We start from the raw sequence: 27,965 nt of genomic DNA, 5'->3' as shown, positions 1-27,965 counted from the left end.
ATCAGGAAATACCCACCGAGACCTATACCAACACTGAGAAGTTTTGTTAAACAGCTGTGTGTTTTAATTGGTTTGTATTATTTAAAATAGGAACAGTTAAAAGTCAGTTATCGGATGTTGTGGAAAAGAGATGCCTAAAGACTCCAGGGAGACTGAGTTCAGAAGAAAGCCAATCACTGGAACTTCACTTGAGCACTTAAGATTATTACTAGAGGAAGCACAATTAAATCATCAGTTTATCAGCCATCATTATAAATCACCAGGCAACATATCAAGCTTCATTATTTAAGACTCCTTAACCAGTGACTTCCTGCATCACTGAGCGTCAAAAGCAATCTACTCACCAAAAGGAGTACCTAAGGAGTTTTGCTTTTTGTTGTGTTTGAGGGTTTTTGTTTTTGTTTTCTTTTTGTGTGTTTTTTTACACCTGAGAGATTTATGATGGAAATATAATGAAAACTCACTGAAATTAATTACCATATTTTTGCATGTTTTAGACATGATGAAGTCTTCAAAATGAAATTAATGGTATTTGGGATATGTAAAATATGTATTGCACAGATTCCTCTTAACTCCACTCCCTGCAAATATTTAATCCAGTTCTCTCATGGTACTTGGGTGGGATGACATGAGGAAATACAATGAGATTCTTTCCCACTTTATCCACCCAATCCCTTTCAGTTACTTGCACTTGGACAGCCCTCCCCAGACATGTGGAATCAGAAAACAAAGTATCTCAAAAGTCTTGGTTTCCAAATTTAAAGTGCACAGTTCTGGCATTAGAAAATACCTGCAGGAAGATGTGACACAGGGTGAGCTTTGTATGCAACCCTCTTTTTTCGTCTTCCCACCAACTCTGTGTAGATGCTGCCATTATCTTTAATGGAAAACTAAGACACACAGAGGTTTTGAAATTTGCCCAAGTTCATACATCCAGTGAGTGGTGGTGCTCACTCTGTCTGGTTCCAGCACCTTGATAAAGGCTCTGAAAGAAAGCAAGCCTCCTTGGAAAACGGAGGGGTAGGTCTGGGCATGAACTGCACAATGTGAATGTGCAGCAACCTGTCAAACCAAAAAGCAAGAAGCCATCAGAGCTACTTGGGTTACATCAGAAAAACTCAGGAGCCAACTTAAAGAGACTTTAGAAAAAAATTGTATTTAAATTTAATTTTGGTAATAATACACTATAGTGTCTAATTAGTTTCAGGGGTAGAATTCAGTGATTCATCAGTTGCATATAACACCCAGTGTGCATTATATCAAGTGCCCTCCTTCATGCCTATCACCCAGCCACCCCATCCCTCCACCCCCTTCCCCTCCAGCAACTCTCAGTTTCTTGGAGTTAAGAGTCTCATGGTTTGTCTCCCTCTCTGTTTTCATTTTATTTTATTTTTCCTTCCCTTCTCCTATGTTCATTTATTTTGTTTCTTAAATTCCACATATGAGTGAAATCATATGGTATTTGTCTTTGACTGACTTATTTCACTCAGCATAATACCCTCTAGCTCCATCCACATTGTTGCAACAATCAGGCAACAATAAAGATAATCACTATAATGAATTGAAATGCATACAACATTTATAACCACAAGTCCACGAAGATACATCAGAAAACCTTCTTGGTCACCTTAGGATACTAGAGAACCAGCTCTTTCTCTTAAAAGCTAGAACATTTATCCTGCATTTTCTATACAAAGCATACTTCAAGTAACTACGCTGGTGAGGGAAACTGCTGTTATAAAGCAGCCCGACTAATAAATAATGAATGATGGAATTAGAACATCATCATTTGCAACCCCTAATGAGTTAATGGATCTAGGCAATAATCATGAATGGCTGCTAAGATCACAAAAAAGAACGATAACCAAACATGTGCTTCTTGATAGAAGTATCCAGAATCACCTATGAAGTATTCTTGTCCCCAAAAACAAACCTGAATTCGACCAACCCTCCGGATCTAAATACCAGTTTATGGAAAGCTCAGGGAGGAACGTACCAAATAACACCACAGAGATACAATTAGGAAAAAAACAAACAAACAAACAAAAAACAGACTGCAAATATTACAGGACAAACAACCTTGTGTCGTCAACAAAAATTTATGAGGAAAAAAAGAGAGAAAGGAATGAGAATCTTTGTTTTCAAAAGTCTTTTTTTTTTTTTTAAGATTTTATTTATTTATTTGACAGAGACAGAGACAGCCAGCGAGAGAGGGAACACAAGCAGGGGGAGTGGGAGGGGAAGAAGCAGGCTCATAGCGGAGGGGCCTGATGTGGGGCTCGATCCCATAATGCTGGGATCACGCCCTGAGCCGAAGGCAGACGCCTAACCGCTGTGCCACCCAGGCACCCCTGTTTTCAAAAGTCTTAAGAGATGTTAACCACTTTAATTTATAAACCTTATTTGAATCCTGATTCATAGAAACTGTAAAAATTTTTTTTAAAAAATGTAGAAATTTAAGCATCAATTCCTTATTTAATGATATTAAGAAATTATTATCAATTTATTGTGATAACAGAAATGTGGTTATGCTTATTAAGAGTCCTTACCTTTTTTCAATTAAACTTTTTATTTTGAGATAACTGTAAATTCCACAAGCAATTGTAAGAAATAATACAAAAACATTATTCATACCCTTCACCAGTTCCCCAGTGGTAACATCTTGCAAAACTATTGTACAATATTACAACCAAGATACTAACGTCGATACAGTCGGATACAGGACGTTTCCATTGCTACAAGTTTCCCTCTCATGTTGTCTTGTATAGCCACACTTTCTTCCTTCCCATCTATAACTCCTTCTCTAACACCCAAAAACCACAAACCCCCTCTCTAATTTCAAAAATGTTAGATTAAGTGGAATCATATACTATGCAACCTTTTGGGATTGGCTTTTAGTACTCAGAATAATTCTTTGGACACTCATCCAGGTTGTTCAGCATATCAATAGTTGGTTCCTTTGTATTACTGAATAGTATTCCCTAGTAAGGATGTATCACTTCATTTAATCTCCGTGGTCCGAAGGACATCTGAGTTGTTTCCATTTGGGCTATTATGGATAAAGCTGCTATAAACATTGGTATAAGGCCCTTGATTTTTAAAGATACACACTTAAATTCGTATGGGTGAGATATGATGTTTAGGATTTTTTTCTAAAAATTCCAGATTGGGTGAAATACTAAAAAAATAAGATTGACCATTAGTTTGTAAATGTATTATACTATTAGCTCTACTTTTGTATATGTTTATAATTTTCCATAATATAAAGTTTAAAAACAAGAAGACAGTAAAAAACAATTACTTATGTGTCCACTTCCACACCCACATACATAAACACACACATCTTCAAGTAAAATTGAAGGTATGCTTTCTTATCTTATGACTTTTAGTCTGTGCCAAGATCACGGGAGTTCTTTACCTAAAACATAGAGCCCACACCTGCAAGTAATCATTATTGTAACATTCACTGTGCCAATTTGGGCAGATCCAACCTAGGCATCTGTTAACTTTCTTTCAGAAGATCTTTATTAGGCTACAGGGTTGAGATAATAGGTAATTCATAATGTTGGACAAAAGCAGGTAAGTAATCACCATAATCAAATGTATGAGATTCATTAGCAGCTTGTCATCAAAAGAGAGGGTTCATGTCTGACATGAACAGGTCCTTATCATCAAGACAAATGCTGAGAGAACAGAAGTGTGATTACTAAAGATGAAGAGCAACAAACTATATGAGCACAATCAAGCCTGAAGATGAAGTGAAATGCATTTTATATTGTGCAAAGGCTGCTTTTGTTTTTAAGCCACTCTGAAGGACAGGATATTATTATGCTCAGTCTGCAAGCTAATGGTTCTTCAGTGTAATTTTGCAAAATGCTATCTACTGTTTGGTGCCACCAATAGTCTATCAGCTCATTCTCTCCTAGTGCCATATCACAACCTCCCCTTCCCCCAACTGAGAACACTATTTTTTTCTCCACATTTGGTTTTACAAAAATAAAGACCCATTCTCTCAAAGATCTCAAGCAAAGAAGAGAATGTAAATACCAACCCATTAACTAATCTAGGATTAAGAGCCAAGACCGCCAAAGGAGACATTTATGATGACTTCCGAATACCAAGTAATGCAATGGTGACAAGTGAGTTTCCCTGGCTAGGTCTTTAATGCCTGCATATGCCTGTGACGAGCAGTTCTAAAGCTTAAACAAAGTTTGTTGTCAAAAGTGGGATAGATGTCCACAGATCAATCCCCATAAGACAAACCCCAAAGGAACACCAAAATGTTCCAGTTATGTTGTAATTTGGTTATATCAACCATCTCTTCCATTAAGTGAGCCCCCACATTTGGGTGTTAAAATAATAATGCTCATGGTGATTGGATTTGATCATTACTACTATACTATGAGAGGTAGGAAAAGATGGTCCACTAACAGGCTGTCTACATGACACTTAAGTGTCTACAAATTAAAAGATATTAGTCAATTCCTTTAAAAACAATCAATGTACAGATTGGTTCATTTGGCTGCTTTAGCAACTTAGGAGTTCTACCAATAGAAATCTATTGGCAACATCATATCAGGAAACTAAGAAAATAGAGTTGAGTTCAAAGTCTTGTTCATATGTCACAAGTCAGAACAGAGACACATACAATTAAAACCCAAAATGACATAGATCACCAGGAATTGTGCTATAGGCTTGCACTGAGATTAATAACACGACTGCTAGTGACAGAAAAAGGGAAAGGGTAAGAAATGAGCTCAAGAATATAATGTAAAATGTAAATGAAAGGAAGTAGAAGAAAAAAGGCACTAAAGTTAAACGCAGATGTTATTTTTTGGACGTCTTTGCCATCTATCTTTTGCCTCTAACCTTTGCCATCTTCCTTGACTCTTACAACCAAACATTTTCGGGGTCCCGTGGATTCTGACACTACAGTATACATTCTTAGACAGCCTGTGGCCACTGGAAAGACACTGGAAGTTGAAACTCTCGGCACTCACCTTGATGCTTAAAGGTTAATCTAAAACACTTTGCATAAAATAAAATGTTCTTGCCAAAAATCTTTATGATGGATTTCCTTCTCTATCTCATTATTCTTCTTCGGAGCAACCACCCATGCAAGCACCCATGCCTGGTCTACAGAACCGGGATTTCAGAGGGGGCCATTTTTGTGAGCTGAAGCGGTTTCAAGAAAGGAACATGAGAGAACAAAAGGAAATATAAAGACAGAACAAAGGCAACAGGGAAGACAAGTCTGGAAAGAATTCCAAGAACAAACTGCACAGGATAAGCTTGAAAGGACAGGCTGGACCCAGGGAGGGCCCGCCACTGGAGCCCAGGTGAGGCATTTAGACCACATGCCATCGGCCTTTGGACAGCTACTGCAGGTCTGTGCACAGGCAAAACACACCACCATGGTTAGGAGGATGTGACTAATGGCAGGGCAGGGAGGAAGGAGTAGAAGACCAGAGGTGAGAGGCCTTACTAACTGTTGCAGGTGAGGCTAGAGGACTTGATCTAAGCAGGCAATGGTGGGAAGGGAAACGAAAGGATTAACTTGAGGGGCTGTGGGAAATACGCATGTACTTACACCTAGTTCTGTCCTCAATTAAAACCTAGAAAATGGTCATTTGCAGTCGCTGCCAAAGAACTACTCACAAGATGCTAAGGATTCTTACGTTGATTGGGAGGTAAACTGTCATTATTATGATCAAACACATAAGAGGGCATAAAAATTCTAATGGCTGATAAGATCATTTTTAAAGGAAGCTTTGATTAAGCTTAACAGAGGCTGGGAAAAAATAAGATTTTTGATATAAGTAAAAATTATTTTTAAGGAGACCATGATTGGTTGCAAGGTGATGAGTATTTTTAAATTTCTAAAATAATTAACTGCTGATTTTAGCAAGGCAGTAATAATGACTTATATGATTGACAGATCTATTTTTCCCTACTTTTGCAAATCTACTTTTTATATCTACTTTTGCAGATGTATTTTCTCTACTTTTTTCAGATCGCTATTGCAAACCTATTATTAATCAAAAGGTTTTTTGTTTTTTTTTTTTTGCAAATGTACCTATGAGCAAAACTCTGAAGCATCGTAGGTGACACAAGCTAAATCACGTACTTCTTAGTGAATATGCCGACTTAGTTACTGTTCTCACTACTTAATACATTTTCATTGAGCACTCACTGTATGGTAAGTACTGTGCCAGTGCTGGGTGTACAATAAAGAGAGAAAAAGGGATGCCTGGGTGGCACCGTCAGTTAAACACCCAACTCTAGGTTTTGGCTCAGGTCATGATCTCAGGGTTGTGATATCCAGCTCAGTGCAGAGTCAGCTTGAGAGTCTCTCTTCCCCTCTCCTCCCACCAACTCATGTTCTCTCTCTTTCTCTCTAAAATAAATAAATAAATAAATCTTTAAAAACAGAGAGAGAGAGAGAGAAAACGAGGTTCTGCCCACATGGGAATGCACAGTACAATGACAAAGAAAGACATTAAAAAAAAAACTATCCAAATATATAATTTAAAATTGTGATAAGCACTATAAAGGAAAACTACAAGTTGCCTTGAGAGCTTGTAACAGGGAGGAGAAACCAACTCTGGGTCTGAGAAGGTGTTTTAAAGGAAACTGTCTTTGAACTGAAATCTGTAGGGATGTAGAGGAATGAAACAGGAATAAAGTAGAGGAGAGAGAACTAGAAGAAAAGATGAGCAGAGGGAAAGAATCACATATAATAAAACAAAAATACTCTTTAACCTGTTGGGTAATGGTGTCCCATGGCTCCTGCAGCAGCCGTGTCTTATAACACTCATGGATTCCTTCCCATATGTCCTTCAGAGCTAAAGGCTTTCCATCTGCAAAAGTGCATGGCAAAGACTGTCAGTCAGTAATCCATTTGACACAATGGTGTTTGGTGTTTATCTAAAACTGCCAGAAGAATGTTATGATTTTTTTTAAAATCTTTGCTAGTACACATATTACTTATATATCAAAAGACTGCTATATGAATTACTATTTTCTTCCTGAGGGAAATTTAAACATTCAAGCTTCTCTCCTTTGTAACCATCTAGCAGTTAAATTATCTGCTCATTCATTGCCTGTAGGAATTCTGCAAAATAAATCCAAATGTATTTTAGAGAGAACTGATAGATACAAGCATAGGCAAAGGACCAAGTAGATAGACTCTCATATTCACAAGGGTACACTATGAATACCTCTGAAATCTTAATACTTCCTCCAGTTCTTAAATCAAAGACTGTACGTACACGTGCTTTCACTCTCTCATTGACTATCTGCAATGTTCAAATCACTCTGTTGAGTACCATGAGGAATAGAGAAAAGGAAAGCACACAATTTTTCCTAGTAAGAAGCCTACCATTTACTAGGGAAACTATGACAAGTATATCAATAGTATACTAATACTAAAATACTAGGTGGAAAGTGGTTGTTGCCAAGAGGAAAACTGCAGTTCTAGGACAGTCCAGAGGAGGGAGACATTAACATCTGGTGTTCGTGGCAGGTGGAGAAAGGGAATTGTTAAGGGTGGAGGGACATGAGAAGAAATTGGCATGAAGAGGTTAGGAAAACGTCAGGTGAACAAAAATTCTCTTTTTCTTTCTTTAAACAATTCAACAATTCACCTATATTCATAACAGTCACAACAATTCACTTATATTCATAACAATCCAATAATGTGTTTTAGGAAGAGCACGACGGAAAGTAGAGAAATAGGTATCTAAATTTGTAAAATAAAGTAGAAAGAAGAAATTACCTAAAGACTTTGAAACTGCGCACTGCTGGACAGAAGGTGGTCTTACTAGTAGAATTAAATGCTGGGTGGCCCATTCAGGGCTATCAAGTCCTCAGAACTTATGGGTGTGCTCCCTTCCTTAGGCAAGTGGACAATAGCATTTAAAGAAAGCTCCTCAGGGGCGCCTGGGTGGCTCGGTTGGTTGAGCGGCTGCCTTTGGCTCAGGTCATGATCCCAGAGTCCCGGGGTCGAGTCCCACATTGGGCTCCCTGCTCGTCGGGGAGCCTGCTTCTCCTTCTCCTGGATGCCCACCCCCCAACTCGTGATCACTCTCTCGCTATCTCTCTCAAATAAATAAATAAAATCGTAAAAACAACAACAACAACACTACAACAATCTCACTCCTGAGAGCTTAAAAAAAAGAAGGAAATAAAGCTCATCAGTATATCAAATCATTAGACCCAAAGAAGTATTTGGTCATCAAGTGCAATAAAACTTAAGGAAATAATCTATCCCAACCCCTCCCCTCCACCAAGCAAAAGGTATTGCACCCAGATTCATGGAATTTAAGTAGACATGTAGACTGCAGGAGAAGAGTATTAGACCTGGAGCCCCGGCTGAGTTTGAATTCTGGTGTTGGCACTTATTCTCAACTGCAAGTTATTTGGCTTTCAACTCTACCTGTAAATGAGTATAATCATCCTTTTCAAATCCTGTTCATTTGAACGGGCCTGCATCAGTGAACACACCCAGGACTGTGCCAGGCACACAGTCAGAGCTTAATACCTAGTAGCTATCTCCTCCCAGCCCCCACCACACCACTCCAGTACTTCTCATACTGCAAAGCTAAAAGATTCACTTACAGACCACTATTTCTTAGAATTTTCTCAAGTTTCTACACCATGCACATTGTGTTTGATGATATAATATACTAATACCAGAGGCAGGGCATTTCTCATGTTTGACCTGAAAAGTGTGAACTTTTCCTCAACCTTTATTTTCAATAAATAGCAATAGAATATTTTGATACATTTTCAATAAGTATCTTCATCTTGGCATTTATCTGGCGGCAGGAGACCATTAACTTGTGATAAATAGTTTTATTCCATTGACATTTCCATGTCTGTAAAATGAACAAGATTTATTCATCCAATTAACATTTGAATGTCATGTTTAGGTACAAGTTAAAAACAAGCTGCCTTCAGTATCTGTGTTATATTGTTTTCTGAACACATTTACAGAGCAGGGCCAAACTTTGCCCTTAAGATAGGCACTACATACCTTCAAAATACACACACGCACCCGCGCGTGTGGGTACTGATGTTAGAAGAGCGGAATACGATCTTTAGTACTTCAATGTCAAATGGTAAACCAAATAATCAAATTACAAAAAGATGACATGCTTTTAAAATAATTTTCTGATGTTGAAGTTGTAAGACATCAAGTTGTAGGGTAATAAAACGTTAGAGCTGGTATAATTAAGACGACCAAGGGCTTGGGAAACACATATCAGCCAAAATTAGGCAGCCAGTTCATGACTGCACTGGAGCTGAAGTTCAAGTCTCTGTGCCCTTCCCGCCATTCCCTGCAGCCTCTGAGGGTGGAGACTGCACCTATCCTTTCGCCACTGCAGCCCTGCAGGGTAGTTCCAAGCCCCACTCACACACTGCAAATGCTTTATATTTACCGAGTAAATGATAAATGAAAGGACGCCCTCCTTAACTTTATTTTCTCTAAGACAGAAAAAGGCTTTGCAGACTTAGAGAAGAATTCTGGGTTTAATATCTGGCCATCAATAATGATTTTAATCTTACTCCTTAAAATATTTCAGCCTACAATCTAAGGATGGAGTAAGTGGTTCGGGTATTACCACTGACAAAACCCTGTATACTCTGCTGGAACCATTCATGCAAAATGCAATAATCAGCAGCTAGCAACAATGTGGAAAGACCCAGAACAAATGTAACAGAATATTTTCATCAGATTTGATGCTAGAATTGAGGGTGTGTGACATATATTTTCAGATAACCTCAAATTTACAGGAAAATAGTTAACATCTTACGATACAGGAATTAAAAAAATGATCTGGTCAACTTAAAATAACAGATAATTATAGAGTTAAAATTAATAAGTTCAAAACATAAAAAGATGCATCATGCTCCTACATGCATGTTTGTGAGAGTGCTATCCACTTGCTAGAAAGAGTGTTTTCTAAGTGAATAGATGTGGCTGCATTCCGCAATGCATTTACAGACTGTCTAAAAATGCATGTATTAATGATGATCGAACAAGCACTTGTGCAAGCTACTTTGATGAGAGTGCCGATATCTCCAGCTTCTGCTGACCATCTACACCGCAGACCATCTGGGTAATACACCTTTTTTTCTCACAGACAGATATGACAATAATGACTGTGATGTGGGTTCTTTTCTCCAAGCCTTTATCATCTTGTCCAGTTACAGTTCATGCTTCACGATCAAAGACATACAAAAGTTAGTTTTGTGATCTTTTATGCTAAAACAAAAAATTTGTACCTAATCAGCAATATCTCCAAAACCATGCCATACACTATTGACACACAAAATACATTCAAAACATTACTGTGATTCTAAGTATTTCAAAACCAAATGGAATCTTCAGAAATTCCACTGAAACCATTAAATGGAGATCATCAAATATATTTCAAAAATCATATCATAAAAGTGGAGCTTAAATATTGCAGAAATTTGAAGACAACTTTGTGATTTTGAATCTATCTATTTATGAAAACCAAAGACTCAAAACTTTAACTTAAAATTAAATTGTGGGCATAAACAAATACTTGGTTAAGCTCATGAAACACATTATTATGTGCCTTCATGTTCAGTTGAAGGTATCTTCAATCAGAAACTTAAAGCCCTGTTAAAAGGGTCTATTTTTTTCCATCTGGCCTCAGTCAGAGGTGACATAAGCATACTCAATCAACAACTCCCTAGTTTTAGACCCAAGATATTCGATAGCACCAATTTTAACATGCTTAGAAATCTCATTAATCACACTGAGGCTGAGAAGCTCAGTAAAATCCCCTGCATACTTGAAAAATTGAAGCAGAAGCTGGAATAATTTCAGCAGCAACCCACAAGGTAAGCATGGTAAATTAAGGCCATTTATTTAACAAGTGTTTACTGAATGCCTACTGTGTGCCTCTATCTCCTGGAATGATAATACACATTTGAGCTAAAGGAATAGTCTGTCAGCAACCTAGAATGTCAATGATAAAAGAAGAAGAGATATTGGATGAAAAATAGAATAATTAAAAAGTACAATCTTTAGCAACTCCCAGTAGCATTTAATTTAACAATTTTCATATAAAATCTCTCAATTGAATAATAACCTACATGTCAAGTAATCTATATATTACTCAAAATGTGCAGCTCTCTAAATTAAATTTCTCAGGGCTATTAGTTTTCATGAATCAAATAACAGCATGAGAGATTTCACTGGTACCACCTAACTCCAGTGCAAGCATGCTGAAGTCACCTTTATCCTAGTGTGCGTGGTTTCACTAAAATTTCCTAAGTCCTAAAATGAAGATTACAGAGAATATATCTTATTTACAGCAAGTTTAAGAATAATGTTCTGAATGTGGTCACTAGAAATAAAAAGGAAAGGGTGGGGGGCGCCTGGGTGGCACAGCGGTTAAGCGTCTGCTTTCAGCTCAGGGCGTGATCCCAGCGTTCTGGGATCGAGTCCCACATCAGGCTCCTCCGCTATGAGCCTGCTTCTTCCTCTCCCACTCCCCCTGCTTGTGTTCCCTCTCTCGCTGGCTGTCTCTCTCTGTCAAATAAATAAATAAAATCTTTAAAAAAAAAAAAAAAGGAAAGGGTGGATTATTCACAATGAAATATGTCATTATTCAATATATTGTCTTCAAGAGAGCTTTGACAGATATAAAAATCCATGTCATACTCCACAGTAAGGCAGAGATGATGCCCCACCAAAGGGGAAAATTCATTTTGCTTCAGTGAGAAAATTACTTTGTGATATGAAATGAGTGTTAATTGTTCGTGTACAATCATATCAGTTACTATGCTGCCTAATTCTGTATTTTTTATTTATCTCTACATTTTTAGCACTTTATATCTTTATCAATCTCAGGAAATCTGAATGAAAATTCCAAAAATACAGATTATGGCTACTTCTCTTCATTTACATATGACATTGGTTAACTTGTATGTTTCCTGAATTTTGGTTACTGTATCATGCAGTAAAGAAAAAATGGGCTAAAGAGTTTGAATCTCAACCCCATAGTTTTCTATGTACCTTCGAATACATCATTTAACCCATCAAGCACTCAGTTTTTATGTACGTGCACAAGGATAATAACAGCTCCTATCTTACACTGTTATTGTGAGGATCAAAATATGTAACACAGCTAGGATTACTGAAGGGCACTACATGCCAAGCCCCATTTCATGTATTAGCTCACAAACCTCAAAACTCTATGAAGTAGGTACTACTACTACTACTACTATTATTCTTATCTCAACTTTTTTTTTCAGACAAAAGAAAGGAAAACAAAAAGTTCAATAATTGCCCCAAGGACATGCATTTAGTTAGTAGCACAACTGGGAATCAGAACCAAGGCTTTCTGGCTCCAGACCCTGCACTTTCACCACTACACTCAACGTCTCTGTACCCAGGAGCTCTCTGCAAACCATTTAAAACAACGCACAAGTATTAGTAGTGCTGTTGCGGTCATCACTAGCAGTCTCCACCAACTCTGCCTAACCTAGGAGTATCTAGAACTTTGTCTTTCCTGGGTTTCTTACCAGGCTGGCCTGCCCTTTCGCTCATCACTGCATGGACAAATCCCAAGTCCAGCCACGTCTCTCTTGATCACTCCAGCTCAAGATAATCTCTGTTCTCTGAGCCCTGGTAGCAGTTTTGTTCGCCAGCTTTATTGAGATAAAATGGACATATAACTTGTGCAAATTTAAGGTTTACAACATGATTTGATAAATGTGTCTTATTAGGAAATGTTTACCACAAAATGTTAGTTATCACACCCAGCACCTCACATAGTTACCATTGTGTGTGTGTGTGTGTGTGTGTGTGTGTGTGTGTGTGGGTGTGTGGGTGTGTGGTTAGAACACTTAAAATCTACTCTCTTAGTAACTTTTAAGTGTCTGATACAGTATTGTTAATTATAGATTCCCAAAATTTACTCATCTTATAAATGAAAACTGTATTCTTTGACCAACGTTTCCTCATTTCCCCTATTGCCCAGCCCTTGGCAACCACCAATCTACTCTGCCTGGAGGCAGTTTTTGCCTCTGTTATGGCTCTTAATATATTCTACTTGTTACAGTGAATTTCCCTCACTAGACAGTATGCTCCTTGAGAGCATCAACCATCTCTGATTTCCTTTGTTTGTTTCTGTATTCCACAGATATCTTCATGTTTTATGCACAAATATTTTCCAATGGTTGGATAGATGAACATTCAACATTATTTCTAGAGCAAATAGCATGATTATTTTTTTTAAAGATTTTATTTATTTGACAGAGAGAGAGAGACAGTCAGCGAGTGAGGGAACACAAGCAGGGGGAGTGGGAGAGGAAGAAGCAGGCTCCCAGAGGAGGAGCCTGATGTGGGGCTCGATCCCAGGACTCTGGGATCACACCCTGAGCCGAAGGCAGATGCTTAACGACTGAGCCACCCAGGTGCCCCAAATAGCACAATTATTACTAAGAATAAAGACTGAACAATCATGATAAAAAAAATCATGATTTACATTTTTAAAAAAACCATACTTACATAAACCTATAGTATCGAGTAGATGAAGACATAGCGGATGTTTGATTTTTCAGTATCCAAACATACTTTCAATTTGGGAGCGAAATTCCAAAATAAGTAGAAGGAGGAGCCCCATTTTCACCACTAAAGCCAAAGGGAGGCAGACATTCCATAATCTTGTCATTCTAATGCATTCAGTTGGCTCTAAGTTCTACCTTTCCAATAAGTCCTTTTCTACTTATCATGGTCAGGTCCAATTATTAGGGGCACCTAATACATGGACCTAAAGAGCTCTGCTTTGATACTTTATTATTTTTTTTTTTTAAAGATTTTATTTATTTATGTGACAGAGAGACAGCCAGCGAGAGAGGGAACACAGCAGGGGGAGTGGGAGAGGAAGAAGCAGGCTCACAGCGGAGGAGCCTGATGTGGGACTCGATCCCGGAACTCCAGGATCACGCCCTGAGCCGAAGGCAGACGCTTTAACGACTGCGCTACCCAGGCGCCCCTGCTTTGATACTTTAAAGAAGGAGAAAAGCAGTGATCTAGTTTCAAGTTGAGCAGTGATATTTTCAGCAGATTTGGAAAATAGGTTAATGAGTTTCTGTATTGTGCACACAGTAGGCACTCATGTATGTTTATTGGATGTTTCTATTTTTTAGAAGATTTTATTTATTTGAGAGAGAGCATGAGAGAAAGAGAGAGAGAGAGGACAAGTGGTGGGGAGGGGCAGAGTGAGACAGAGTAGCAGACTCCCCCTGAGCAGGGAGCCCAAAGCAAAGCGGGACTCCATCCCAGGACCCTGGGATTATGACCTGAGTCAAAGGCGATGCTTAACCAACCAACTCACCCAGGCACCCCATGGATATTTCGAATAGGAACCATTTTGCTAAGAGTAAGCAAAGAAATGTTTCTTCCTCATGGAGCACAACACAAACATTCATCTACCCAGGAAAGCTAAGATATAGTGTCTCGCAGGTAGGAAAATAAATTTACCTTTTCATGTCCTCTTCCTGGCCTTGAATCCACTTAAAATCTGTTGCTTTTTTAATATATGGTGTTTTGCACTAACAGAGGTTGGAATAAACCTTTCAGCTAATTAGTTCTCCCTATTGTTTTGTTTCACATTTCTCTAGCATTTTTTCTTTAAAACATTTTTAAACCAGGGTTTGATTTTTCAATGGGATTCTATTCCCATCCTATGTTTTAAACAAGCATCTAACTCCCCATACTATTTCAAACATTTACATGGTTCAACAAATAATTCTTGTTAAATTTCCTCTATTGTTTGGATTTTTCAATTTGAATATCTTTGTATTAGTTAAATAATTTTTCATTATTTTTTCTTAATAACATTCACTGTTGGCTCTTAAATTTGAATTCAAACCCCAGAATCTCCTTTTATTGCACCAAATTCATGTTCCATTCCATTCTCATATCTTTATAACTTTGTATAAGTATACATGGCACATATGAACTTTCTTAAAGATTCTCTACAATCAAATAAGACTCTAAATTAAATTATCTGTCAAATCATTTTCTATGTTCTGCTCATTGTAATAATTAACTAGAATCATTTTTGCCTCAATCTTTAAGGACCTCTCTAACCCACCTTTTCTTTCCTGTTCAACAAGCTGCCTTAACTCTCACTGTGCTGGCAACCCCTTCCAATCCATTATCTCTTTCCTAATTTGACCTCAACATATCTTTCCAAACATCTCTTCCTCAGTTCATCTTAAGGAAACCTTTACACCAAACTGGCCTCTCGCTGTTCCCCACATATGCCATGCTCTCTCCAGCCCTACAGCTTGGCACTCACCCTCCTTCTCCTCTCCATTGCTTTCATCCAGCCTCTTCAGAAAAGCCAACCTGTTACCTTCCCTTGCAAGTTGTTGGACAGAGCTGTGGATTTTTTACTTTTATTCTCCAACTTCCTCCAACACCATCCTTCTGTTTTCCTGCTATTCTCTTCTATGCACTCCCAAAAGTTCCTCTTGTTTCAGACCATGTTGAACAAGTCTCTTCTTCCTCCTCCTTGATGACTTATACACCTCTCTAAGTCCAAACTTTCCATTATTCTTCCTTTATGCTGGCCTTTATCATGCGTTGCCTTTGAGAGATAATTATTTTTTGGCTATTTCTTTCTCCCTGTTCCTCCATGAGCATCCTCTAGGCATATAACAAGTGAACAAATCTTCCACATGAAATATCTGGGTTACATTTTTAATTCTATACTCTTACTCCCCGGGCCAATAATAGAATGGATCTCCAGAAAGAACAGACATTCAGTTGCTGAATGGAAGAAATGCTTCCTTCCCTATTCAAAAGCAGCCCTTCTGACTAATTAAAGAAATATGTCAAAACAGTTCCCAAGAAGAACCCATATGTCAGCCAAAGAATTAAATATTTTGAAAATGAGAAGAACCACTTGGTCTATTTTTCAATAGAGATTGAGAACAAAGGAAAAGAAGAAAGACAAGGCAGGAATAAATCAGAATTCAAGCTGAAATAAATATAGAAATCTCTAGTTGTAACGAAAGGGAAAACTATGTAAGCTTAGGTCTCTGGTGAAGACCTAAGACATTATGTATATAGCTGAGGTTTTTTTACTACATTTCTAACACTTGCCACCAGCTTTTGACCAAAACCAAGCCCTCAAAAAGGAAAAATGGGACATAAAAAGTGCTAGAATTATGGGCAATAGACAAAGCCTTTTGCATGATACAAATACTTCTTTAAAACAGTGAACTTCAAAAAAAAAGTTGGGGGGGGTAGAAACAATGAACACTGAAGGTGTCAGTGTTTCGTGAGAATGGACTTCATAAACTACAAAGCACTATTTGAATATAAGCTATTTATTACTACTTGACAGGAATGTAGTTACCTCTTACCAACTGCTGGGTAACAAACGGTATTAAGTTCGGCCCACTACTTCTTCCAAACTTCAAATGGCAAAAGTATTTGGGAAAAAAGAGAATACTGGGAAGGACTTATTTCTCTTCTTAAACCCATGTTATCCCCTAGGGAACTGGGCTCCTAAATGTTCAAATAGTAGGAATGAGAGATACTCGGCAGCAGAATGCGGTGCAATTTGGCTGCGTGCCTTCAAGGATCGAATAAAAATATATGTTTACAGAAGTGGGGCAGTTGCACAGCTAGTCTGGATGCCCACCCTTTGAGTACTCAAGACGTGCCATTTTCCTTAGTCCACTACTTCTGCAGTCTATAAGAAGTATCAAGATAAAGAGTAAAGGTATATAGATGGGTCCTCAGCTTCCTGGAGACAACGGCATCACTTTCTTCCTTTTAACCCATCAGAGCAGTTCAAATAAGGCGCCATCACAATGTTTCCATCTTTGGGTTGTATGCAGAAATGGTTAGAAATTCCTCATCATTGGTTCATTCAATAAATACTTGTTGATACGATACCACAGCAGATACTGTGGGTATCAAAATGAGTAAAACAAATAACGAATGTCACATGTGTATTACACACACCCACTGCCATGAATAAAGGTTATCACTTTGTAGGTTGTAGGTACTCACTATGAATTTCCTCCCTCTCTCTTTTTACCTTATAGCTCCATTTTCTCACTTACCATTTTACAGGGGACAAGCAAATAAATAATTCTGTTATAGTGAAACTTGTGATATTGTATGTGATAGGATGTGAAACGATGTGGTGTGATATGATATTACATGGGAGTGACAAGAGCACATGCCATGTTAGCTGAGTCCTAGGCAATAGTTTGCCTGGTGGACAATGGCCAATATAGAGGAATAAGAAATAATCACAAATCAATGGATCTGCATTTCAAGAAACACAATAAATATTTCTTCTGGAATCAAAACCAGTTGATAAAAGGTCATGTCAATTTAAATGGGAATGACTACTACTAATTGCTTTACTTAAAAAAAAAGGGTAGCAGAAGAAAATCAGAGCAGAGAAACTAATTTTTACTAACAATCAAATGCAAAAGAAATTCTAAATATCTGTCAAAAACAGGGCTAAGTGAACTATTTCTGAAGCAACAAAAAAGACCCCTGAGCAAGAAATTTTTATAATCATCCTCTTTCTAGGTCGGAACTCTGTTAGAATGAGACAAAGAAAAATCTGGACCTGGAATCAGAGGAAGACGTTAGGAATCCGTTCACCAGACTGACAGAGATCTGTTTAACAAACAGATGGAGGGCCAGAGTAATCAGATATCACAGAGAAAAGGAATGGATTAAGGGGAATAAATGAAAAATTATGACTCCAGAGTAAAGGGCGAAACATTTTTAGAACCACCATTAGGTTAAGTTAGTAGAAAAGAGAAAAGAAATTCTTAGAATATGATAAAGGAAAGAACCATTTTTCATGTTTTTCCACAAGAAAACATTCAGTATGCTTTGAAAAATTAAATTAGATATTTTAATGTACTTGAATAAATACTAAATGAATTCTGGAATTTAAAAATCCCTAGTGCTCACTCCACACAACATAGAATGGGGAGGGAGAAACAAGAAATGCAGCCACATAAAATAAATGACTTGTTTGGGTTTTCTTTTATCAACCATAAATAAAGGGTGTCTTACAAGTATATAGGTAGGATCCAAGAAAGCTAGTGGGGTATTAGTTTGTTTTTTTGTTTTTTGTGGTTTTTTTTTTTTTTTTAAGAAATAGAAAACCATCATAAAGAAAAGATCTTAGGAAGTCTACAAATTTCATTAAAATATAATTGGACTTGCAGGAACAATTACTGTGCTGTACTGTAAGGGGAGCTGTTGGCACATAAGAGCAAAGTACACATATGAGCTCATCTACCAGCCTCAGCAAGACCCACTTCCAGCTAGAAGCAGTCATGTTTCAACACCTCCGATTCCCTAATGCTGACAAGCTAAACAACTTGTTTTGTCTCTGGGAGCTCTTCTCTGGTGATTAACTGCTTATGGTGAATACTAATTATAGGAAAGTACAGTATTGAAGAAGTAGTGCCCTATTTCCTCTACCTGCAGCCTTGATGTGTCTTTGAGTCTAGAAAGGTACTAGGTAGAGCCACTGCAAACCAAAACCAAGAAAAATATTTCCCTCCCCCATGGTAAATAAATGTAGCCCCTTCTACTTTTTAGGATAACAGACTTCACTGACAATAAGCCTCCTTTAACCTCTGGGCTCCAAACCAAAGAGAATTACAACAATAAAGTGAGTGTTTTAAAGGCCTGTAATAATCATATGGATAAATATGCAGCAAGAGTTCGTGAATTAGTAACTATCAGTGTCCTCAATTCCCCATGTCCCATGTTGAAAATTTACCCCAAATTGTCAGTTCTTAGGAACTGCACCTCAGATTAAAATCTTCTCACCAGGGAGTCTATGAGAATGTGCTCTTGTGTTTTAAATCCTAAGTGCTTGTTAAACCGCCAACACTGCAAAATTAGAGACCATTAAACAATATAAGGCAGCAAGTGATTAAATCTACCAAATACACATTCAAAGCAGCTTAAGCTACTTTTTAATTAAAAATAAAATATCACTGGCTAAATTCAGATGTCTTAGCTATCCAGAAAAAGTTAGAAGTCTGTTCAAAATGCAAAATGCTGCTGATAAGGCCAGATAGAAAAGGAGCAATAGGGTAGGGGGTGCACCGGGGAGGCTGCTCCTCTCGTCCCTGAGCCCAGGGAGGCAGGGCCTTGCAATGCTGACCCGGTTTAGTCAGAGGACAAGAAGGGGGAGTCACTGCCGCACTACAGGGTGAGAACTCCATGTGGCTGCTGATTAAATAAGCTTTATTAGCCAAGGCCTCAGAGGAGACAGGGTGTTCCACCTTCCTGGCAAGGGGAATGAGTTGAGCAACAGCATCGGAGGAAGCTACGGCACTGGAGATGTATAGATGGCCGAAGGAAATGTTCGTGCTATTTTTAAATATAGCTTGAACTACTTGATAAACAGTTCTTGAAATAATTATTAGTATTTGGGGATGGTGGCATGGGGGCTTCTCAGTTAACAGAATCGCTTAAGATGGAAAGAAATTTTTACTGTAAAGTTAGAAGTACATAAACATTGTAGCTTTAAGTTGTTCCTACTTGTTTAAGGAAAAGAAAAAGGGCCAGGGGGCTTAGTCAACGTTGGGCAGGAGGCCAAGAATCTGAAGATCAGACTTAAGGCTGGGATGATATCATTCACTCTGAAGTCTTGATACTCTTTCTAAAGCATGAGAAAATTTACTGGTAAAACCTTACCTCACCCACAGTTTTCTTATTTTTAACTCTATTTCTTTTTCTCTCAAGAATAATTTTCTAAATCTGCTTTCTGCCTTATATGTAAATGTTATGAATTTACATTTAGCAGGCGACATGGTCTTACCTAAAAAGCTTGCCCTAAAGTAAAGCACAGGCACTTGGTAGCTACAGGAGTATAAGACATGATACTCATATTTAATCACTTCGCTGCCCGTTGTGGTCTCAGGCACTTCAAAATCATCCAGGGGTAGCTCTAAAGCCTCCTGAAACAAAAACAAAATGTGTTTGTCAATTAAAAAAAAAAAAAAAGTACATTAACACAGAAAGGGAAAGAGGAGGTTTTCTTCTGGCAAAATAACAGTTAAATAAATATAGGACTATGAGGTAAGGAAAAAGGAGTTTCCAACATTAATGTTTAACATTTGAGTCCTGGGTAAATAGTAAAACCAGAAAACATTAGCATTAAGTAATTCCAGATTGTTTTTAAGAGACAAAGCAGCTCTGGGTAAAGAAACAGGAAGGAAAAAAAAAAAAAAAAGCAAAAGATCTATTGCAACAGCAACTCTGAAAAATCTTTACTGTACAATTTTAGCAACAAGATGATGGCTATCCAAGCTACCTTCTTCCCTACCTGTGAGAGCTAAAAACATCCTAACAATTGAACAAGAGGCTGTGAAATGTCCCTAAAGATTCTATTGTACTTGCCAAAAGATGATTCATTGTGTGCTGAACAATTCCCAGTTCCATTTTGAATAAGAAAGTTATTTTGCAAGAGGTTGAGTTTGTTAGGTACATTTCAAAACCTAAGATGAGTCTGTTTTCTTTATTATTGTGCTATCTGTGGCATATTTCTACAATAAATCTTGATATTTATAATAGAATAGATGGCAAATATTAATGCCAACTTAAACACGGTTTTTGTAAGCAAAGATGGTTATAGCCGGCTCACTTCGCACTAATCATTCTTTACTGAGGGACTTTATTGTTATTATTATTATTATTTGTGGGTGCTTCTGAGGAATTTATCTTAATGTTGGGCAAGAATTAATTGGACATGTTGAGTCAGAATCCGATTCCATCCACACTCATTTATTTGAGTTAATTTGGGTTGAAGACTTTCCTTTGAAATTAAATTAGTAAAAGGAAAGAAGCAGGTTGGTTTGGCTCATTTCTACCTCTCATTAAAACAGTAACAACAATGAGCAATTGGAAAGAGTTACAGGAAAGATTTCAAACTTTATCAATATGAAATAAGGTTTCCTGTGGAGATAAGTAAAGCCACAGACTACTCTCCAGATCTGTATCTGCTTTACTAATTCCCCACTCACAGTCAATTCATTGGGGGAGATATTACACTGGATAAATCACAACCAAAGATACTTACAAAATAGTTTTCACTAAACTCCAGTAAACACTATCAATTAAACACAACGAATTAAGTTACCAGAGAGAAATCACAGATACAGAAAGTTAATACAGCAGCAAGAAAGAGGTTTTTCTGTTTGTTTGATTTTTCATTAGGCAAAGTTACCTGTATTTCCTTTTAAAGCAGTTCTTCAAACCAAATTCTTTCTTTTTGGTCAAAGATTAGGTTGTTAAGCATTTATAATTTCCTTTCTTTTTTAACATTATAAAGCATTATGTCTTTGTGATAAAAAAAAAAAATCATTGCAGGGGCATCTGGGTGGCTCAGTAAGCCACCGACTCTTGATTTCAGCTCAGGTCATGATCTCGGGGTTGTGAGATCGAACCCTGTGTTGGGCTCCACACTGGGCGTGGAACCTGCTTCAGATTCTCTCACCTTCTCCTTCTGCCCCCACCCACTTGTCCCTCTCTTAAAAAAAAGAAAAATCATTGCAAATACTGCACAAGTACATAAAATAAAAAGTGAAATTCCCCTCATCCCAGCACTTCTATACCTCCAGTATGTAACCATTTTTAATAGGTTAGTGTATTTTTCCAGACTTTCAGAATTTTTTGGCCTATAATCACACACACACACACACACACACACACACACACACACACAGCCACCCACCCTTGATTTAAGCATGATGTATAGGGGCGCCTGGGTGGCTCAGTCAGCTAAGCCTCTGACTCTTGATTTCAGCTCAGGTTATGATTTCAGGGTTGTGAGTTTGAGCCCCACCTTGGGCTCCCCACTGGGCATGAAGCCTGCTTAAAATTCTCTCTCTCCTTCTTCCCTCTGCCCTCCCCCCTTCCCCCCACACACACACTCTCACTCTAAAAAAAAAAAAAAAAAATCATGATGCATATACATACTTTCCTTGATTTGATTTTTATACTTTTCATTCATGGACATCTTATCATGTCCTGCCATGTCAATGCTATAGATTTTGCTCTTTCTTTTAATGGCTTCACTGTATTCCATTACATGACGATGCCACAGTTTGTTTGTTTTAGCATTTCCATATTGCTAGATATTTTAGGTTGATTATAATTTTCTGCTACCACCACTAATACTGCAATACATATCGTAGCACATATATCCTTATACACCTCTACTTCTCTGTGGTAGATTTCTAAAGGGGACATTACTATATGAAAGGGTATGTGCGCTTTAAAGTTCGATAGATAACTGACAATCTATCCTCAGAAAAAGGCCGCATCGATTTATATTCCCAGTGAGAATGTAGGAGAATGTCCTTTCCCATATCCCATAAGTACTTGAACATTATTTGTTTTTAATTTTTCCGTATTTGATGAATTTTTAAATGTCATTTTTTGGTTTTATTTGTTTAAAAGATTTATTTATTTGTTTGTTTTTAGAAAGGGGGGGAGGGGCAGAGAGAGAGAGAGAGACAGAGAGACAGAGAGACAGAGAGACAGAGAGAGAGAAGCTGACTACCTGCTGAGCACAAAGCCCAACTCAGCACTCAATCCCACCACCCTGGAATCATGACCTGAGCCAAAATCAAGAGTTAATGTTCAACCAACTAAGCCACCCAGGCACCCCTCATTTTTTGGTTTTAAATTCTAGTTTCTTGATTACTAGTGAAAGTGAACATCTATTCATATATTTATTGGTAATTTGCATTCTTCTGTGATTTGCCTATTCCTATCCTTTGCCTATTTTTTTGATATTTAGTTTGCACCTTTCTTATGGAATTACACAAAGTTTTGTATATTAGAAATAACTTATTATTGGATATAGATATATCCTTCTGCATCACAGAAAAACAAGATGTGTAAAGATATGTGTGATATGTATATGTATGTATATATATAAATAACATTTTCATTCAGTTCTCTTTTTAACTTTGTTTCTTATTTTATCATAAAGATTTTTTTCACTTTTATGTAGTAAAATCCATACATTTTCTCTTTGCAGATTCTGAGTTACCCATCTTTATTAAAAGGCCTCCTACTTTGGCCCACCTCACCCTTAAAAATTATGAAAATGTTAAACTTTATTCTACATACACATACATTTATGTTTTTAACTTTACATTTAGATCATTAGTCCACCTGAATTTTGTTTTTGTGTATGGTGTGAGGTAAGAATTTTTCCCAGAGGATTTCTAATAGTCCCTCTTTTCCCCATTGCTTCTTAATGCCACCTTTACTGTAAATTAAATTTGTGTGTGTGTATATTTATTCCTTATTCTCTATTGAGCTATTTCTCTCCTTAGACAATCACTGTCCAATTCTTAAGTAAATACTGAAGTGGGTCATTAATTTCTGCAGCAGACTGCAGATACAGACTACCTGAGACTCAGCGCTGTTGGGGAGGATGAAATTTCTAGAAACAATCTTCACTTCAACTCAAATTCAGCACTCAGGTATGCACTGGGGTTGACACCAGGTACTTGCCAGTGGTGATCAACTGGACATAAATGCAATTTCTCTGGAACAGTTAGGAGGCCCAAGGAGTAAGAGAGAGGGGATAGACAGAACACGCTTCCTGAAGAGCCATGAGAAGTCTCACTCTAATCACTATTCTCATCAGCAGGAGCACCTCTGTGGGATTTGAAGGCAGAAGTGTTTGAGCACTCATCTCACTGGGAGGGCTGCTTGTTTCCCAGTCCCTCACTCTGGGCAGCTACCTGTGGGCAAAGTCATTTTTGCATCTTTAATTCATATTAAATGAATGTGAATCCTTGGCCTGTGTCTGCCAGGAATCTATCCATCATTCATGGTCACCTCTATGACACTCACGCAAAAGTCATGCAATTTGGAAACCTCAAACTTCTCCATGTTTTCTGCTTCCCCTTCTGAAAGTGCCAGATGGTATTAGACTAAGGTTCTTGTCTTATTCATCTTTGTACTCCCAGAGACTCTAACACAGAGCTGAGAACCATAGTGAGCAATACTATTTCAGGAACAGATCTGTTTCCTCCCATCTAAGTATTCTACAATGAACTTCATAGTTAATTCACCAGCAACACCATCCCCACCGCAAAGTCTGAAAAGAAGTAAATGGAGGAGTAAAAATGCAAAAGATCACCAAAAATGATAAACGAATGGCAAATAAGCCATTAAGCAAATTAAAACTACAATGAGATATCACTGTGTATCTATTAGAATGGCTAAAATGGCAAGTAGTGACACCTTCTAATGCCGGTGAAGGTGCAGAGAAACGAGATCATTCACACACTGCTGCTTAGACTATAAAATCATACGGCAATTTCTTATAAAACTAAACATGTAATTAACATGCAACCCACCAATTACACTCGTGGGCATTTGTCCCAGAGAAATGAAAAAACCTGTACATAAATGTTCATAGCCGTTTTATTCCGAATAGCCCAAAACGTGAAATATTTCAAACGTCCTTCAACAGGTCATGGCTAAACAAACTGATACATCATTCCACACTACTCAGCAATTAAAAGAGCAAACTATTTTTTTTGCTTTCATTTTTATTAAGCTTTTAATTTTAATTCCAATATAGCTAACATACAGTGTTATTTTAGTTTCAGGTGTACAAAATCGTGAGTCAGTGATTCTCTAGATTACTCACTGCTCTTCATAATGAGCATACTCTTTAATCCCCACCAACTGTTTCACCCACTTCCCTTTGGGTAATCATCAGTTTGTTCTCTATAGTTAAGAGTCCGTTTCTTGGTTTGTGTGTGTCTTCTCTCTTTTTTCCTTTGTTTATTTGGTTTCTTAAATTCCACACATGAGCGAAATCATATGGTATTTGACGTTCTCTAACTTATGTAGCTTAGCATGATACCCTCTAGTTCCATCCACATCGCTGCAAATGGCAAGATTTCATTTTTTTTTGATGGCTGCATAATATTCTGTTGCAAACATACCACATCTTCTTTATCCATTCATCTGTCAAAGGACATCTGGGCTCTTTCCATAGTTTGGCTATTTTGGACATTGCTGCTATAAACGTCGGACTGCAGGTGCCTCTTTGGATCACTACATTTGTATCTTTGGGGTAAATACCCAGTACTGTAATTGCTGGGTCGTAGGGTAGCTCTATTTTCAACTTTTTGAGGAACCTCCATACTGTTTTCCAGAGTGGCTGCACTCTTACACTTACAGTGTAAGAGGAGGGTTCCCCTTTCTCTGCATCCTTGCTAAATAATTCTTTCAAAGAACCAGCCCTAGTTTTGTTGATCTGTTCTACTGTTCTTTTGGATTCTATTTCATTGATTTCTGCTCTAATCTTTATTATTTCTCTTCTCCTGCTGGGTTTAGGCTTTATTTGCTGTTCTTTCTCCAGCTCCTTTAGGTGTAAGGTTGGGCTGTGTATTTGAGACCTTTCTTGTTTCTTGAGAAAGGCTTGTATTGCTATATACTTCCCTCTTAGGACTGCCTTTCTAGCATCCCAAAAGTTTTGAATAGTTGTGTATTCATTTTCACTTGTTTCCATGAATTTTAAAAATTCTCCTTTAATTTCCTGGTTGACCCATTCATTCTTTAGTAGGATGCTCTTTAGCCTCCATGTATTTGAGTTCTTTCCAAATTTTCTCTTGTGATTAAGTTCCAGTTTCAAAACACTGTGGTCCAAAAATATGCAGGGAATATTCCCAATTTTTTAGTACCCATTGAGACCTGATTTGTGACCCAGGATGTGATCTTTTCTGGGAATGTTCCATATGCACTCAAGAAGAATATGTATTTTGTTGATTTAGGATGGAATGTTCTGAATATATCTGTGAAGTCCATCTAGTCCAGTGTATCATTCAACGCCCTTATTTCCTTGTTGATCTCCTGCTTTGATGATCTGTCCATCGCAGTGAGGGGGGTGTTAAAATACCCTAGTATTTTTGTATTATTATCAATGTGTTTCTTTAATTTTGTTATTAATTGGCTTATATATTTAGCTGCTCCCATGTTAGGGGCATAAATATTTACAATTGTTAGATTTTCTTGTTGGATAGACCCTTTAATTATGACATAGTGTCCTTCCTCATCTCTTAGTACAGTCTTTGGTTTAAAGCCTAACTTGTCTGATGCAAGGACTGCCACCCCAGCTTTCTTTTGATGTCCATTAGCATGATAAATGGTTTTCCACCCCCCTCACTTCCCATCTGGAGGTGTCTTTGGGTCTCAAATGAGTCTCCTGCAGACAGCATATCAATGGCTCTTGTTTTTTAATCAATCTGATAACCTATGTTTTTTCATTGGGGTTTTTAGCCCATTTACATTCAGAGTAACTATTGAAGGATACGAATTTAGTGCATTTTATTGCCTGTAAAATGACCGTTACTTTATATTGTCTCTGTTCCTTTCTGGTCTATGTTGCTTTTGGGCTCTCTCTTTGCTTAGAGGATCCCTTTTAATATTTCTTATAGGGCTGGTTTGGTGATCACAAATTCTTTAAGTTTCTGTTTGTCCTGGAAGTTTTTTATTGCTCCTATTTTGAGTCAGAGCCTTGCTGGATAAAGTATTCTTGGCTGCATTTTCTTCTCAGTTAGCACCCTGAATATACCATGCCAGTCCTTTCTGGGTTGCCAGGTTTCTGTGGCTAAGTCCACTGCCAGTCTAATGTTTCTACCCTTGTAGGTTACTTATCTCTTGTCCTGAGTTGCTTTCAGGATTTTCTCTTTGTCTCTGAGATTTGTAAGTTTCACTATTACATGTAGGGGTATTGACCTATTTTTATTGTTATTGAGGGGGGTTCTCTGTGCCTCCTGGATTTTATGCCCGTTTCCTTCCCCAGATTAGGGAAGTTCTCCACTATAATTTGCTCCAATATACCTTCTGCCCCTCTCTCTCTTTCCTCTTCTAGGATCCTTATTATTATAATATTGTTTCACTTTATGGTATCACTTTTCTCTCAAATTCTCCCCTCATGATCCAGTTGTTGTGTATCTCTCTCTTTCTCAGCTTTTTTATTCTCCATCATTTGGTCTTTCATAACATGAATTCTCTCTTCTGCCTCATTTATCTGAGCAGTTAGAGCCTCCATTTTTTATTGCATCTCATTAATAGCCTTTTAGATTTCAACTTGGTTAGATTTTAGTTCTTTTATTTCTCTAGTGTCGTCTATGCTTTTTTCAAGCCCAGCTAGTATCTTTAGAATCGTTTTTCTGAACTCTAGTTCTGACATCTTGCTTATGTCCATACTGATTAGGTTTCTGGCAGTCAGTACTGCCTCTTGTTCTCTTTTTGAGGTGAGTTTGTCCAACTTGTCATTCTGTTCAGAGAAGAATAGATGAACGAGAGAACAAAATACTAAAGTGGCAACAATGGCCCCAGAGAAATATGCACTAAACAAATCAGATGAGGCCTGAAACTGGGGAAAAGAAAAAAAAAGAAAGAAAATAATCAGACAGGTGAACAGAATAGAGCAATACACTGGATTCTGTGTGTAATTTGGTCTGTTTTTTAGAAAACTAGATCCCAAAATTGTAAAGAAAAAAAAAAAAACTTATGTATGGATAAAAATAAAGTTTAAAAATAAATAAATAAATAAAAATACAGTTAAATACAATGAAAGGACAGAAGATAACTCTAAAAATGGAAATTGAACAAAAAAAGAGAAAAACAAAACAAAACAAACAACAACAACAAAGGAAGGGATATCAACAGACAGGTGAACAGAACAGAGCAATACACTATCTCCTGAGTTTATTTTGGTCAGTTTGTTAGAAGAAACTACAACTCAAAATTTAAAGAAAGAAAAATTTATATATACAAAAATAAAATTAAATACATTGAAAGGATAGAATGTAAATGTAAAGATGGAAATTTAAAAAGACTTTTAACAAAACAAAACAAA

The 27,965-nt window shown here is 37.5% G+C and overlaps 1 protein-coding gene across 8 annotated transcripts in view; it reads right to left on the bottom strand.

Moving 5' to 3' along the window:
* Positions 1–27,965, bottom strand: part of ATG10 (autophagy related 10) — a 450,669-nt gene that overhangs the window by 115,491 nt on the left and 307,213 nt on the right. For 7 of the 8 annotated variants that reach the window (XM_057307381.1, XM_057307388.1, XM_057307384.1 and 4 more), the window contains 2 exons: positions 19,881–20,019; positions 389–6,860 (listed from right to left, as the gene is read on the bottom strand). In XM_057307381.1, coding sequence (XP_057163364.1) covers positions 6,547–6,860; positions 19,881–20,019 — 453 coding nt within the window. In that variant the 3' untranslated portion in view covers positions 389–6,546. Of the gene's footprint in view, positions 1–388; positions 6,861–19,880; positions 20,020–27,965 lie in introns of those variants that run through there. The other variant, XM_057307382.1, reaches the window with a different exon arrangement.

The sequence above is a fragment of the Ursus arctos genome, unplaced genomic scaffold, assembly GCF_023065955.2.
Source record: "Ursus arctos isolate Adak ecotype North America unplaced genomic scaffold, UrsArc2.0 scaffold_5, whole genome shotgun sequence".
Lineage (NCBI taxonomy): Eukaryota > Metazoa > Chordata > Mammalia > Carnivora > Ursidae > Ursus > Ursus arctos.
Note: the sequence above shows the minus strand (reverse complement) of the source record. Positions and strands in the feature narration are given on the sequence as shown.